Consider the following 16,114-nt stretch of genomic DNA (forward strand, 5'->3'; position numbering starts at 1 on the left):
CAACTGCCCCTCTCTCTCTGTCTTTCTCTTCCTCTCCGTAGCTGTCTCTCTCTTGGTTATGAGCTCCACGGTTTTGGCCGTGTGCGAGTGCGAGGTGAACGCTTTTTCTAAGCTTTTTTTTTGCGCATGCAACTGGCATGAGGCGAAGTAATAGGAAAGAAATACTGCATTTATCGTCTCTCCGCCGCTGTCTCTTTTGAGCTTCAGGCCTTGAACGAGTATGCGTCGATCTCGTATCATCTCTCGCGCATGGGGGAGAAACGGTGCTTGTTTTTCTTCCTGGCATTGCTGAAATCTCAGTCTTGTACGAGGCACTGGCAAGCCTTGAGAGGCCATCTGCAGCAGCTTTGCAGAACCATCCTGCCGCGGAGGGAGTTTCTCTTGGAAACACTGTCTCGGCAGAAGAAAAGGGAGGAGCTGCGCACGTGTCTCTGTGCCCAACTAATCCTGCCTTCAAGCTCTTTGTGCTGCACTCCACAATCGGCAGGGAAGAACAGACGGAAGTCTTCAGTCCACCCCCTCCCCACACCTGCCATGTGGTGCTAGCCAGCAACATTGCCGAGAGCTCTCTTACTTTGCCAAACTGCCGCGTTGTCTTGGATTTCTGTCTTCGCCGACAAATGATTTGCGATCCAGTAAGCGAATTTGGCACATATATATGTATATATATATATACTTATGCATGTGTATGGGTGGATGTATGAATATATGTATAGATACTTATGTATATGTATATATGCATGTGTGCAGATGCATGTATATGTATGGGTATATGTATGGGTATATGTATGGGTATATGTATGGGTATATGTATAGATACTTATGTATGTATATGTATATATGCATATGTGCAGATGTATGTACATGTATATATATATGTGTATGTGTATATGTAAACGTAGGTATAGGTGTGTGCGCGTTCATGGCATGCTGCTGGCAGACATGAGCGCAGTCTGATAGATCTGGGTTCAAGTAGCACTGCATGGAGTGACTTTTTGCGGGTTTGGTGAGTGCGCGTGTCGAAACGTTCTGTGGGTAGGGCAGGGGAAGAAACGGAGAGTTGGGGGGAAGGGGGGGAGAAGGCAGAAGCGGACTTAGGAGGAATGAATGATTGTCTGTCGTGAAGATTTTTTTTTTCGCAGCGACGCCATGCATCTGCCCTTGTCAAGGCATGGACGTCTCACGCCTCGTCTCAACAACGAAGTGGTCGAACTGGCAAGTCTTCCTCTGCACGCATCTTCTATGTCGCTGAGACTGCCTGCCGCAGCTGCTAGTCTTTCCAAACATACACATACCTATGCCCATGTACATGCACATTTGTGTATCTGTTCTGTGTATCTATCGTTGTCTGTCTTGCGCGTTTGCTGCCTTCTCTCTAGCTTCTCTCTGCCGTGTGTGTCTATCTTCTCCGTAACTTCTGGCTGCTGTCTTCTGTCTTTTATCTACTTACTGACTTCTGGCTTCTATCTACTGTCTTTTGTCTATCTGCTGGCTTCTATCTCTCCATCTACTCTCTATCTTCTCTCTCTCTATCTATCTATCTATTTTCTCTCTCTCTCTCTACCTATCTATCTATCTACTCTCTGTCTTCTCTTTCTCTCTACTTATCTATCTATCTATCTATCTATCTATCTATCTATCTATCTACGTATCTATCTATCTACTCTCTGCCTTCTCTCTGGCTGCCTCTCTAAGTGTATATCTGCATATCTAGGTGTGCACATACACACATACGATGCCGTCTCGGCCGACACGAATGAATCTTTGCGTCGCCGTCTGAGGCTTTTTGACCACTTTCAATTCGAATCTTTCCAGTTTGTTTCTTCTTCTGCTGCTGCTGCTGCTGTGCTTGCAGGTCGCGTGTTTCCAGGTGTCTGTATTCGCCTCGTGACATCGTCTTTTTATCAGAACTGCTTGCGAGTCTTTGACCTCCCCGAGATGCAGACGGCCCCTCTCGATAAACTCTACATCACCGTTGCTCATCTGACAAAGAGGCTAAATGCCATTGCACAGGCAGCCAATCCTATGTCTCCCACGGGAAGCCAGCGAAATACAGCCATACCACAACGGACAGACAGGCACAATACGATACAAGGTGCAGCAGCAGACACACTTTCCTCAAAGACGTTTCGTGTCTTGCTGCCCCTCTTTTGCGTCTCTCCGCCTGAATGCTGCAGTGTAGATGCTGTAGCAGGGATGCTGGAGTATCTATACATGTATGTATATAGGTGCTGGAGTATCTATACATGTATGTGTAGGTGCTGGAGTATCTATACATGTATGTGTAGGTGCTGGAGTATCTATACATGTATGTATAGGTGCTGGAGTATCTATACATGTATGTATATAGGTGCTGGAGTATCTATACATGTATGTATATAGGTGCTGGAGTATCTATACATGTATGTGTAGGTGCTGGAGTATCTATACATGTATGTATATGTAATACATATGTATATATACATATATATGTATATTACGAAATAGTAATTGTTTATTGCCGTTCATGTGCCGCAGAATGCATGCGAACGGGATCTCTAACCCCATCGCAGCTGCTACTTTTGACTGTACAGCCACCTCCCATGTCTGCCCTTGCTGCAGCGCAGGTAATATGGGTGTGCGTTTCGCGTCTGTACAGAGCCATTGTGTGGAGGCTTTAGTCCTGGGAAAGGGGGGAGGTGTTTTTGCTGCAACATCTGCAACATCCACAGCAATATCCGCTGCAGCAGCAATCGCCACGTGCTGCGCATTACATGCTCACCTGCCCGCTGGTGTCTTTGTGTTCACCAACTACGTACAATCCACAAGGCCTTTTTGCCTTTGTGTGTGCGTATATGTGAAATGTATCTTTTATGTAGTGTGCCTCTCGCTTGTGCAGGATGGCTTGCGCGAGCAAGGAGCTCTCGATTCGAATGGCGAGATCACACGACTGGGTTATCTGATGATGCAGCTGCCTATCGACGTGCGCCTATGCAAGTGCGTGTATAGACGTACTTCTCTGCACCATCGGGGGAGGAAGGTATCCCTTGCTTGCATCTTTCTTGCTGTCTTCAATGGAGTTTCGAGACTGCGCCCTCTATTTGCCCTTCCACTCCTCACACACAGAAGCCACGCATCACCTCGCATCACGCTTTCGCCCTTATGTCGTCCATATTTTTCGCATACTAGGCCTAGAATAAATATGTGTATATACGTGCATACATCTACATGCAAGTGCCTTTCCCCGTGTTTTGCGTATGATGTGTTTTGTAACTGTTTGCGTAGGCTGGTATTCTTGGGAATCGTCTTTGGCTGCCCTCTGGACGCCGTCGTGATGGCTAGCTGCCTGTCGAGCACAGATCTCTTTGCCTTCCCCGCATTGATGCTGCTGCAGAGACACTCCAAAGCCTCAGCAGGGCTCGAAGCTGCGCTGCAGCTGCAGCAGCAACTCAAGACACGAGCACTTTTCGATGGGGGACAGTTTTCAGAGCCATTAATGCTCAGGTAAGACGTTTGTACACGCCCTGGTTCAGTGGTAAAGTGGAGAAAGAGATAGATGGAGAGAGATAGAGATATATATATACTTACAGAGAAAGAGATAGATATATATATATACATACATACAGAGAAAGAGATAGAGAGAGAGGGAGAGAGAAAGAGATAGAGAGAGAGATACAGAGAGATGGAGATGGAGATACAGAGAAAGAGATTGAGAGAGGGAGAGAGAGAGAGATACAGAGATAGAGAGAGATGGAGATACAGAGAAAGAGATTGAGAGAGGGAGATAGAGAGAGAGATGGGGATAGAGAGAGAAAGAGAAATAGATATGCAGAGAAAGAGATAGAAAGAGAGAGATACAGAGATAGAGAGAGGGAGAGGGAAAGAGAGTAAGACAGCTGAAGGGAGAGAGGGAGAGGCGGCCTTTCCTCTGGATGCAGATATCTTACGTTTTTTTTGTCTGCACGCGAATACTTTGTCTGCAACCTTTTGCTGAGTTCTCATTTTGCGCTTGCTGGAGTGCTGCTTTTCTCTTGGTGCAGCCCTTCTTCTCCCCCCTCTTTCCTTCCTTCTTGCTCCTCCTGAATTCTCGCCACTTCACCTTGCACATGTTTTTGCCAGTTTTGCGAGGCCTCTTTTTGTGTGTCTGATGTCGCCTCAAGTGCTTGGTTTCAAGGGCTTCTGGCACGCCGTATCTTGTCTGCATGTGACATTTATTTTATCCTTCCCCCGTTGCGCTTCCCCTTTCAAAGAGACGCCTCTACTTCAACGGGGGGTGAAAGGAAAACAGAAGAAAGCCTGGCCTTATATTGCAGCAGCCCCTTTCAAGACGGCGCATCCTGCATGCATACATTAGCTGCATTACCCGTATGCATGCATGCATTGCTTGCATTGTTTGCCTGCCTGTGGGTGCTTGTTAGGAACTGTTTTGTGGAATTTTTGCTTCATTTTGCGGCTTCGACCGCAGAGTTGCGTGGGCGGCTCGCCAGGCAAGCGGCTCCAAGTCGCTCGCGTCGCTTAGAACTCAATATGAAGGTGAGAAGGATGGTGTTTTTCTTTTTCTCCGCGAGGAGCATAGCAGGCGGGAGGGAGAAGGGGGATGAAGGGACGGAAGAACGGACAGACAGAGAGACAGAGACAGACAGACAGACAGACAGACAGCTAGCCGGCTAGCTAGCTGCTTCTCTAGCCTTTGCGCTGTCGTCTCTTTCCGCCGCAGTGTCAAGGCAGCGCACTCGCAAGGTTTGCCATTGCCTGCCCCGTGTGCCGAGAGAGGCGGAACCCAGTGATTTTTCGCTGTGCTGTCGATACACCCCATGCATGCGCTTGTTTCTTCAGGTAGAATACAACAGAGCAGCCCGCGAGTTTGGACGCATTCATGCGGTCTTGCCAAAGCGGCTGGTGCAAACTACGCTGCTTTGTTGCGATCTCTGTCAGCGGGTTATAAAGCTGCTCGATGCATGTGCGTCTAAAGAGGTTCCTCCTTCCCTAGTCCCCAACATTTGTAGCGCGTTTCCAACGTTTTGTAGCACCCTAAACAAACACAGAGAGAGAGAGAGAAAACGTGATAGAGAGATACAAGAGAGAAGAGAGAGAAATAAATATATATATATAATTATATATGTACATGTATGTGCATATACACATTTATACACATGGGGCATATATACATGTATGTATACATATAGGTTATCTACAGATACATATATACATATGTATCTAAACATATACTTATATATATATATATATATATATATATATATATAGATATATATATATTCCTATGTATTTACACCGCCACACTACTCTGTGGATGCTGCTGCGGCGCGCAGCTTCGGCAGCCTACAAGAACCTGCAATTTCTGCTTAAATTGTTGCAAGACGGTAGTATTTTTACACCGCATCTGCAGCAACAGTCCCAAGGAAGAGCTGCTGGAGACACGCAACTGCAGAAACAACCACACCAGCAGCAGCAGCAACCGCAGCAGCAGGAATATGCACTGCAACACACACTACAGACTCAGCTGCAACAAACAGAAACAACAGACTTCACGAGTGGTGTGTCTTATGACCCAGCAGCAGCAGCAGCGGCAGTTGAAGCGCGCTTCTCCTCTGACGCACTGCTGCTCAAAACTCTCCTGGCAGCGTCATTCTCTCCCTCATTCATGCTTGGCAAGGTAAAAAATTGCATTGACGGCCAGCAGCTCTCCGAGATGCCGACAAAGGCGGATTCTGAAGCTCCCGAAGGTTCAACGGCTGTCTTTAGCTGTACGTTCAAACTCCTTTCCTGCCTTCCTTTCGTTGCTGCTGGTGGAGCTATTCATGTACGCTTTCAGCGGCTGAGCAAGTGTACACCCCGGTGCTCCAGTGTCGTTTTTGCGCTGTCTCTACAGTGCCATTTGCGTGGGAGAATCCTCACGGTTGTTCGCTTTCTTTTTGTTTCTCTGAGGGGTTACACGGTTCTGCTGCGTCTGCGCACATGCCATGCTCCATTATCATCAGATAGGTGTCTATGGATGTAAGCGTTCATGAGTACGCGTGTATGTATGTAGGTTTGTATGTAGTATGTCTGTTGTATGCGTGTATAAATGTGTATATGTATGTATATATATATGTATGTATGTATATGTATGCACATGTAAGTGTATGCATGTATGTGTATGACTGTGATGGATTCTTATTCCTGGGGTATGCGCGTGTCTCGTGTTGTCAGCCTCGGATCGTCATTTTCAGTGGCTACAGTCTCTCTCTTTCTCTTTCTTTGTCTCTCTGTCTGTCTTTGTGTCTCACTCTCTCTGTCTCTCATTGTGTCTCACTCTCTCTCTCTGTCTGTCTCCCTGTCTCTGTAAGAATCTGCTCTCTCTCCTCTGTGTGACATGCCTCTCTGCTCTGCTCTCTCTGTGTGTTCGTATATGTATGTTCGTGTGTATGTGTATGTGTGTTCGTATATGTATGTTCGTGTGTATGTGTATGTGTGTTCGTATATGTATGTTCGTGTGTATGTGTATGTGTGTTCGTATATGCATGTTCGTGTGTATGTACGTGTGCATGTGTATGTATATTTGTACGTGCCTTAGGGCTGGTGGATCGCGGCGTTGATCTCTCGCGTTGTCTCTTTTTCAACAAGACGTCCAGCCTTGAGAAGGTGTCTCAGATTCATGCCGCCCTTGCGGCTGTGTTGCCAGGAGTTGACTTTGTGTTGCTTTTTACCGGAGATCCTAGTTCTCCGTATCTTTGCATAAAGGCTTCTTCAGCTGCAGCGGCAGAGGATCCTGCAGTGGCTGCGCTCGCGTCGCACCGACCCCCGGAGTGTCTGTACTCCAGCCTCATTTTGTATTTGCCTCCAACACCTCGGAACGAATGTTTTCACTTCGACCATCGCGCAGCTGCAGTCGCTGCCGTGGAGTACAAGCAGCAGCTGCGAACACCCCCGACAGCAGCTGCAGTGGTGAAGCAGCAGCAGCAGCGGCAGAAACGGATCGAGCAGCTGCGCAGTGCGCGCTTCCAGCGACGTGGAGGCGAAAGCGGAGATGATGACAGAAGAAATGCGGCTGATGAACGCCTTGACGATGCAGGGGGCTGCGGGTGTATCGACATCGGCGTGCCTTCTCTTCACGACGTCTCGGACCTTAAACAAATCAACGAACGTGTCGCACAAGCTGAACAAATTCGAGGAAGGCATATCCAGCCGTGCAGACTCTTCTCTTCCCTCCCCGCATGCGCGCAGCTGATCAATCAATTCGCATGCGGACGCTGGAAGTTCACGTTGCCACTTCCCAAACCGCAAACGCAAACAGATGTGGATGCTGTCGATCTCTTCAGAAGGTATGATAGGCACCTCCTTGTTGCGCACGTTGGAGGAGGCGGAAAGAGGGAGGAAATGGGGGAAAGCACACTTCTCGTTATAAGAACACGCTGGAGTCGCGGATATGCGCAGCGAGAGAGGGGGATGATAGAGGGAAATCAAGGGGCGACGTACAGCGTCTCTAGAAAGTTTTAAGTAAAAGTTTTGTAAACGGTCTTTGAAAAAACAAGTCCTTTAAGGGTGTCGCAAAACAAAGCATCGCAGAAACAAACATCTCCCAAAAATATCGAATGAAAATTGGATTTGTGGAGTGGTGATGTACTTACGCGTGCTGCTGTGGAATCGCTTTCTTGCTTTTCAAGGGCACACATGTGTGCTGCACGCATGCCTCACGTGTTTAGCAATTTCTTTCGATGGGGGATCTCTGTCCTCGAGCTGCTTCTGCAGATTTCATTTTTTTCGCGTGTTCACGTGTGCATGTGCTACCAATACTGCTGCTACCATTACTGCTACTGCTGCTACTCTTACTGCTACTACTGCTGCTACTCTTACTGCTACTACTACTGCTACTCTTACTGCTAACACTACTGCACCTCTTACTGCTACTACTACTGCTACTCTTACTGCTAACACTACTGCACCTCTTACTGCTAATACTACTGCTGCTCTTACTGCTACTACTACTGCACCTCTTACTGCTAATACTACTGCACCTCTTACTGCTACTGCTGCTATCTCGTTCCCCGATACATCTACCTGAGAATTCTTTTCGACGAGGGTGTTAGTTGCTGCTTCCATGACGGATTTGTACGCTACGGGTGCCTCTTGGATTGCTCCGTCTTCGGGTGGCGCCCTCGCGTCTTTCGCGTTCTTTTTTACTGTTTTGCGCCTTGTGATGATTGACACGATGCGATTTTTCGCTGAATGCTGCCGCAGCGGCTCCTCCGTTCCTACAATGTTCGAAGTCATGCGGCCTATGTCGCCCTTTGGAGTCACTTGGTATTTTGTCGGTCCGCAAGAGTCGGTATCTGGCAACAGCGGCGCTGCGGCGGGAAAGTCAGGGAAGGCAGTCAAAGTTCAGGGAATCCTCAGCTACAGAAGCCCTATGGGAGTTCTCAGTGTATGTCCAGAGGCAGTCAAAACAAGTGCAGGAAGATCGAGAGTGTTCAAGCAAGTAGGCATTTCAATTTCATCGGCGTTTGTGGGGGAAGCTCTGGAGTACGGCGCTGTCTTGCCTCGACGAGCATCCGGACGGCGGTTCTTGAGAAGGGTGTCTCTTGTCTTCTTTCATGAGCGATTTGAATTTCATACGCAATGGCGTCTTTTTTTCAGAAAAAAAAGGAAAAGTGCAGGAATTTTGACGCGCTATGCAGCGAATCCCCGCTTTTTTACGGCCTTCTCTGTAGAGTTGAATGGGGGAGACGGCTAGGGAACCCTTGTTGTCTGTTGCCTGTCTTTATGGGAGAATCTTTTGTTCACAAAGGTATATGTTTGTGTCTTTGTATGTGCATGTATGATGTGTGGGTGTTTGTACGTACGTCTGTTTGTACATGTGGTTTCGTGAATGTACGTATACACATGTATGTAGCGTGTATGTAATGCGTCTAGCTACGGTTGTCTCGATACGTCTGTATATTTGTCTGTATATTTGCATGCATGTATGTATGTATGTATGTATGTCAGTATATTTGTATGTATGTCAGTATATTTGTATGTATGTATGTATGTATGTATGTCGGTATATGTGTATGCATGTATGTATGTCAGTATATTTGCATGCATGTCAGTCTGCATGCAAGTCTGTTTTTTTAATATTTTCCTTTTGCGAGTGTGTGTGTGTGTGTCTTTCGTGTGACTATGCCTTGCAGCCTGGGGAGATATACGCGGTGGCTGTAGCGCAGCAGAACAAAGAAAGCATTTCGCAGGCATGGGCAGAAGGTGCCACACTTCTCCCGCAGAGAGAAGCTGCCTTGTTGATGCTTGCGTTTTTGCCAGGAAGCTCGCAAGTTGAGCTCACAGTCAAGGCTTCCGTGGACGCTCCCGTCGCTATAACGAGGTACCCCTGAACATCGAGCAAGATAATTTTTCTAAAACTTTTTCCAGTGCAGATAGAGAGACTGCAGCGCGTGTAGAACCTGACGACGCCTTAAAGCCGCATTCGTTTTGTGACCAACCAGCTCCCTCTACTTGTCTTAAAATTCCCTTTCCTCGTCTTCGCCGCGTCTTCCTGCTTCTCTCTTTCACCCTCCCTCCGAAGGCTTTAAAGAAACGATGATTCTTGAGCGGAGCATGAGTGAGCGGTCCATAGGATCGGTCTGCACATCTCAGCTCGCAGCTACGAGGCGTGTGGTGTGCTGCAGCGTGGAGATGCTGGAAGGCATGCGGCTGTCACAGGCAGCACACTCCCCCATCCTGACTCTCTCAGACTTGCTGCGCATCAACATCCTACGCCACTTGCTGTCAAAAGCCTTACAGGGAGATCCTCAGACAGCTGCTGCAGCAGCTGCTTTGCAGCAGTGCCACCGTTCAGGTTCAAGAAAGCATCCTGTAGATGCTCTGCTAGAAGGAGATGGGCATGGCGAGCTGCAAGCGGCATTGCAACAGGTTATCACATGTTGCAACGAACCTGTGACTCCTGCGCAAGTGTTGGATCATTTGGTCAGAGGTGGTGAGCAGCACTTTTTTTCACGCCAGTGTGCATCCGTTTAGCCTTTCTAGAACTAATTCTCCCCACGACATCTCACACCCCTTGAATCACACGCCGCTCAGCTCGTCATGTATGGACGCGTCTGTCTCATGACAAGCCTGCGACAAGACGCTTCGCGCATGCCACCCAGACACAGCCCTCTCTCTAAATGCATCCCTCGTCTAAGTGCTCTCCTCTCTATCTGTCTCCTCCATTTCCTCTATCTCCTCTATCTGTCTCTCTCTCCTCCATTTCCTCTATTTCCTCTATCTATCTCTATCTCCTCTATCTCTATCTGTCTCTCCCTTTCTCATCTCTCTATCGCCTCTCTCTATCTCATCTCTCTATCGCCTCTCTCTATCGCCTCTCCCTATCTCATCTCTCTATCGCCTCTCTCTATCTCATCTCTCTATCTCCTCTATCTCTATCTCCTCTATCTCTATCTGTCTCTATCTCATCTCTCTATCGCCTCTCTCTATCTCTATCTCCTCTATCTTTATCTCCTCTATCTCCATCTGTCTCTCTCTGTGTGTGGATCTCAGGAGCTGCTCCTGACCAACGCATTCAGCTGCTTTTCTACCGGGGTTTGCCGCTTTTCCGAGAAAACTCTCGACAGCGCAGCGGGGGCAAAAAGGGATCAGACAGCTCTCTGACATGCACCGTGCCTGCATTCGAACAACCGCACCAGAATGAACCTGCTTGCTTACCCCCATACAACATAATATCCATCGCTCAACACTACGATCGTCTCCTGCAAGTGCGTAGGCTGGATCCTGGCGTAGCAACAGCGTGCGCTGCTCGGTGACAGTCCGCTGTTTTCATAGGCTACATCATTTATCGCGAGATTTCTCGCCACTGGCACCACGCGGCTTGCCCAGCGCGCTCCGCTAGCTAGCTAGCTGTAGATGTAGCTGGTTCGGTGTGTGTTTGAGGTGCCGATGTGTGTTTGTGGTGGAGGTGGGTGTGCATCAGAGGGGGTTTGTGTATGTGTGTTTGTATGTGTACGTGTGTATGTATGTGTCTGTGTGCCCTTGTGTGTGTATGGGATTTATGTCCATGTGATAAATGCGTATGGGATTTATGTGTATCTGTGCATCTGTCTTTGTGTGTTTTCGCGCGTCTGGTAGAACGGCTGCTGCGCGTGCTCCACTCTACGACCTTTTTCCTTCTGCCTTAGCCCAGGAGCCGTAGAACCTTTCTCTTGCAGTGGCTGCCCACTTTTTCTGTTGTTTTTGCATTGTGTATGTTTTACGTCTTCAGGAGCATCACCGACGAGCGAGTGAGCCGCGGAAGAAGCAGCAGCAGCAACAACAGACGTCGCGGCGAGGCACAAAGCAGCAGAGCAGGCAGAAGGGGCACAACGCGAATGTGAAGAGTTCGAAGCGAAGCTCGCAGATCAATGCGCCAAAGCAGCACTCGTCGGAGGTTCTCTGTCAGCAGCAGCAGCAGCAGCAGCAGCAGCAGCAGCAGAAGCAGCAGCGGAACGCAACTAGACGGCGGGGCAAAGAAGCCACTGCACAGACACAGTCTGCGGGGGGGGGAAGGGTGCAGCAACAGCAGCAGCAGCAGCAGCAACAGCAGCAGCAGCAGCAGCAACAGCAGCAGCAGCAGCAGCAGCAGCATCATATTCCCCTTGGTCCTCCCCACCAACAGAGCGAGCAACATTATCAGCACGGCTTGCAAGTACGCGGCGCGCACCCACCCCTCGATGGCATGCATGCAGCTGCCTTTGGAGGTGTGGGGATGGGAGGTGTAGGATGCGCTGGCGATGTTGCACAAAGTGGACAGCCTGCTGGAAAAAATCAGCGGGGAGTCTCTGTGATTTCTCAGCGTAAGTCAGCTTGCGGCAGCTTATGTAAGACGTCTGCTCACGTAGCCTCGCTAGACGCAGGCAAGGCACACACACGCCTCCTGCTTCATTGGCTTGTGCCTTGGAGGCGCTGCAGCAAGAGCGACGTGCACACACTTACGGAGAGACACACTTACAGAGAGACACACGTATAGAGGGATACATTCATAATACCTATACACTTACAGATAAATTGATAATACCTACACAAATACACATACATAATACTTATACACATACATAATACTTATACACTTACAGATAAATTGATAATACCGACACAAATACACATACATAATACTTATACACTTACAGATAAATTGATAATACCTACACAAATACACATACATAATACTTATACACATTCATAATACCTATACACTTACATAATACCTATACACTTACAGATAAATTGATAATACCTATACACATACACACACCTAAACACACAGAGGGCAACAGCAGGAGCTGTTGCTGCTCGAAAGCGTTTGAGCTTCTGTTCTAGGAGGGGTTGTGCAGTGTCTACAAAATATCTTTCTGCGCTCGTATGTGCAATGTACCGACGGCATGCGTGCAGCTCTGAGCGACAGCGATCGCTCTTGGAATTTCGGGGGTGGCATTCAGTCTGTGGCTTCACCGCAGCGTCTTGTGTAAGTCCAGTGTTGTTTTTAAAGAAGCGCACTGTACTCTGTTCTGTGCTGTCTGCTGCACGAGTTTCTCTTTGTCTCTGTCTGTCTGTCTGTCTGTCTGTCTCGCTCTCTCTCTGTCTCTCTCTGTCTGTCTGTCTGTCTCGCTCTCTCTCTCTGTCTGTCTCTCTTTGTGCGCGCTTGCTCTTCGGTTGCTGTTTGTTGCTGTTTGTTGCTGCTGCTATGCTTGTTTACATGCCGCTGTTAGAGAGGGTATTTATCTGTATTGAGTGTGCGCTCCTTGCGAGGAGCAGCGAAAAGGGCAAGCAAGGCTTTCTCTCTCTCTCTCTGGCTACCACCGTAGCAGCTTTACGGGGGAAGCGAATTTGAGTGCAAGGGGGTGCAGTGATGCGTAGTAGGCGCTGCCTTGCATAGGCAAGTAGTGCCATTATTGGGGGATTGAAGAAGGGGGGGGATAGTGTGTGTGTGTGTGTGTTTCTGGGGGGAAGGGGGTGTGTGTGTGCGTGTGTGGAAGGGAGGCTGGGTTCGGTCGTCTTTGAGGGACGTTTCTTGAGATGGTGCTTTGGAATAAACCTGTCTGTCTGTGTCTGTCTATGTCTGTGTATCTGTATGTCTGTATCTGTGTGTGCACGTGTGCAGACGATTGGAGCACATGCAAAATCCGAGAATGAGCATTGGGCAAAGTGCAAGCTTGCCGGCGTACAGTCATCAGCAGCAGCTTTCAGTGCAGCAGCGATATGCCGCTGCAGGAGTTAACGCGGTGGCTGCTACCCCTGCGCTTTTGCAGCAGCAGCAGCAGGCGGCGCACTATCACCTTGTACAGTACCGCCAGCAGCCGCAGCAGCTGCAGCAGCAGCATGCGTATGCCTTCAACCCGTATGCGCTGCAGCAAGCAACAGGCTTGCAGCAGTCCTACCTGGAAACCTCCGGCCTGCCGCGGCAGCAGCAGCATCTTGCGCTAAATGCTGTTGCTGGAGGCGTGTCTCTTCAGCAGCTCCAGCAGCTGCATTTGAGCATGGGTGCGGGAGGAGCACAACCGTCTCATGTGCAGGCAGCCGCGTTCAGAGGATCGTCTGCTGCCTTGCTGCAACAGCACCTGGCCGGCTCGCCAAGCCACGGAGGGAATGGGGAAGCTCCCCACAGTGTATTTGGAGCGTACAGTGGCAGCAGCAGGGGGTAAATCGAAGTGCTGCAAGACTCTTCTCCTTCTCCCACTACTGAACGTGCTCTATCTACCATACATTAGGCCGTGCGTCGCTGGAGAGGAGGCTCGGGGAAGTTCTCCCCTAGAGACAGACAGCAACGCCACGTTGAACATATATTGTCGTGTGATGATTTTGCGTTGCCACTCCTCCCCGAAGCGGCTGCGGAGATGTAATGCAGGCTGCAGCAGTGCGCTCGACTGCTAGGGAGCAGCTAGCTAGCAGCTAGCTAGAGCTGCAAGGATTGCAGCAACAGCTCTAGGCCCCTACCGCCGCCTCCCCCCTTTCTCCCTTAAGGGCCTTTGCAAATCTTCCTTGTGGTCACAATCGGACGCCTTTTCCTCTGTAGAGTTTATGCGTTGCTTCTGCGCGATTACCTTTTTTTTGCTGCCACGACAAATGACGGAGACGTCTGCACGCGCAAATCCAATTAGATGTGGGTGGTTAGAAAAATTCAATTAGATGTGGGTGGTTTAAAAAATTCAATTAGATGTGGGTGGTTAGAAAAATTCAATTAGATGTGGGTGGTTAGAAAAATTCAATTAGATGTGGGTGGTTAGAAAAATTCAATTAGATGTGGGTGGTTAGAAAAATTCAATTAGATGTGGGTGGTTTAAAAAATTCAATTAGATGTGGGTGGTTTAAAAAATTCAATTAGATGTGGGTGGTTTAAAAAATTCAATTAGATGTGGGTGGTTAGAAAAATTCAATTAGATGGTGGTTAGAAAAATTCAATTAGATGTGGGTGGTTCCCTCTTGAGGCTCTCTTAGAGGGTCTCAAGAGGGGAGGGGGGATTGAAGCGATAGAGACGTTGGGCTGCACATAATATATATATTTATTATATATTTGCACTGAAATATACATATATATATATATTATTTATAAATATTTATTTAGCTGCGTAGCTTGAGGGGAAGGGGCGTCAGTACAGGCCAAGGGAGGGTGGGTAGGTTTCTGAAGAAGGCTTAAGAAAAAGAATATACATATAGAGATAGAGGCTTACAAAGCAAGGCTTGCCTGCTTCCTACACCGCTATTTACGCGCTAGTTAGCTAGTGAGTAACTGAGTGAGTTTTGTCTGATGCGTGATAATATTTGCTGATGCAGTGGCTGCATCGCGCTGCTAAGGAATGCATATTCTCTGCAAACGGATGAGCGGCACACCGCGAAGGTATATATAGACGCTGAGAAGGGCTGATGATACGGAGGATGGTCCCCCTTTTGGCAGTGTGCAGACTCAGTGGAAAAATCGCCATTTCTTCCTTTCTACGGCGAGAATGGCAGCCGATTCAATGCGGAACGCAGGCATAATACACCAGTGAACGCTTGTCTTTTTTTTGAGGTGTCTGACTACTCATTCGTTTCTTCGCAGTCAGTCTAGGGGAATCGATCGTGCATTCCACCTGGCTTTTTTTAACGGAAAATGCGCCTGTTCTATTTCTGGATTCGGAGCATTTCTTGAACAAAGCCCCGATACTTAGCGCGCAGACTCCCCCGCCTAGGCGTATCCCTGCCCTCTCTGCTTGCTCGTTGTGTGTCGCTTTTGTTTGTCTTCCAACTGTTCATTGGGCGCTGCTTCTGAGGATTGTATCGAAGGAATCGCGTCCTATAGGGATATACAAGGGTGGACTGGGAAAGTCAGTCAACCTGCGAGATGGCGTGGTGCCTGCTGCAACTGCAGATAGAGACGCTGACCCCCCAGAGAACGTGCAGACGCATGCGACAGGAAAGGAAATACTGGCTGCTGCGGCAGCTGTGGGTTGCCGGGGAGGGCGTAAGATCGCATGTAGAGATACGCCGTTCGTCAAAACTTCGAGCGAAATTCTGCGGCAACACTTAAAAACCCCCAGCCCTCTACGGCATGTGTCCTAGATGCAACACAATGTTGTGAAAGAGCATTCAGAAGAAACATGGCTCCTTTTACTGCCCTAAATGAGGTGTCTAGACACCGACCTAAAACGCCTACTCCACACGCAGCCTGCGCGAGCTCCCCCTGGCTGCCGCACGAGGCTTCTTCAAAGATAGGATAGGGTGTACGCTACGAGATGCTCAAGAACCACGAGAGGGGTAAGGGGGAGGGAAAGTGCTGCCGCTGCAGCTTCTAAGCGTAGAAGATCACGCAAGCGACTCCGAGCAGCTTTTTGCGAGCCGGTAGCTCGCTCTCTGCATTGCGAGCCGACAGACACACACGCCAGTTTCACTGGGGATTTAAACTGCCAAAAAAGAGGGGATATATACACATTCGTGCAAAAATCCCTCATGCCAGAGAGGGTATTGCGGGCACCAACACCAGCCTCGCCGCGCAAGGCTGCAGCACAAAGGGCCGTTCTTGCAACATCTCGTGGGATCGCGAGACTAACGGGCAAGTCCTACAGCCATGATGTTAGCGACAGTGGCAAAGATGTGTTGGGAGTGGGTAGCTGGCGCTAAAGCAAGGAGCCTTCTACAT

At 48.8% G+C, this 16,114-nt stretch overlaps 1 protein-coding gene across 1 annotated transcript; it reads left to right on the forward strand.

Moving 5' to 3' along the window:
• The first annotated feature begins 620 nt into the window (after positions 1-620).
• Positions 621-16,095, forward strand: LOC34620335. The gene is made up of 15 exons (XM_026336587.1): positions 621-635; positions 1,143-1,215; positions 1,856-2,095; positions 2,518-2,606; positions 2,879-2,976; positions 3,265-3,483; positions 4,398-4,512; positions 4,816-4,939; positions 5,310-5,744; positions 6,554-7,301; positions 8,059-8,462; positions 11,504-11,650; positions 15,308-15,439; positions 15,538-15,667; positions 15,738-16,095. The coding sequence occupies exons 1-15, from the start codon at positions 621-623 to the stop codon at positions 16,093-16,095; spliced, it is 3,327 nt and encodes a 1,108-aa protein (XP_026192372.1).
• The last annotated feature ends 19 nt before the right edge of the window (positions 16,096-16,114 follow it).

The sequence above is a fragment of the Cyclospora cayetanensis genome, unplaced genomic scaffold (assembly GCF_002999335.1).
Source record: "Cyclospora cayetanensis isolate NF1_C8 unplaced genomic scaffold, CcayRef3 CcayRef3_contig_137, whole genome shotgun sequence".
Taxonomy (NCBI): domain Eukaryota; phylum Apicomplexa; class Conoidasida; order Eucoccidiorida; family Eimeriidae; genus Cyclospora; species Cyclospora cayetanensis.

Coding starts and splice junctions, on each gene's coding strand:
- LOC34620335 (XM_026336587.1), top strand. Junction 2,096..2,517: donor CAGGCACAATACGATACAAG/GTGCAGCAGCAG, acceptor CATGTGCCGCAG/AATGCATGCGAACGGGATCT. Junction 15,440..15,537: donor TGTGGGTTGCCGGGGAGGGC/GTAAGATCGCAT, acceptor CATGTGTCCTAG/ATGCAACACAATGTTGTGAA.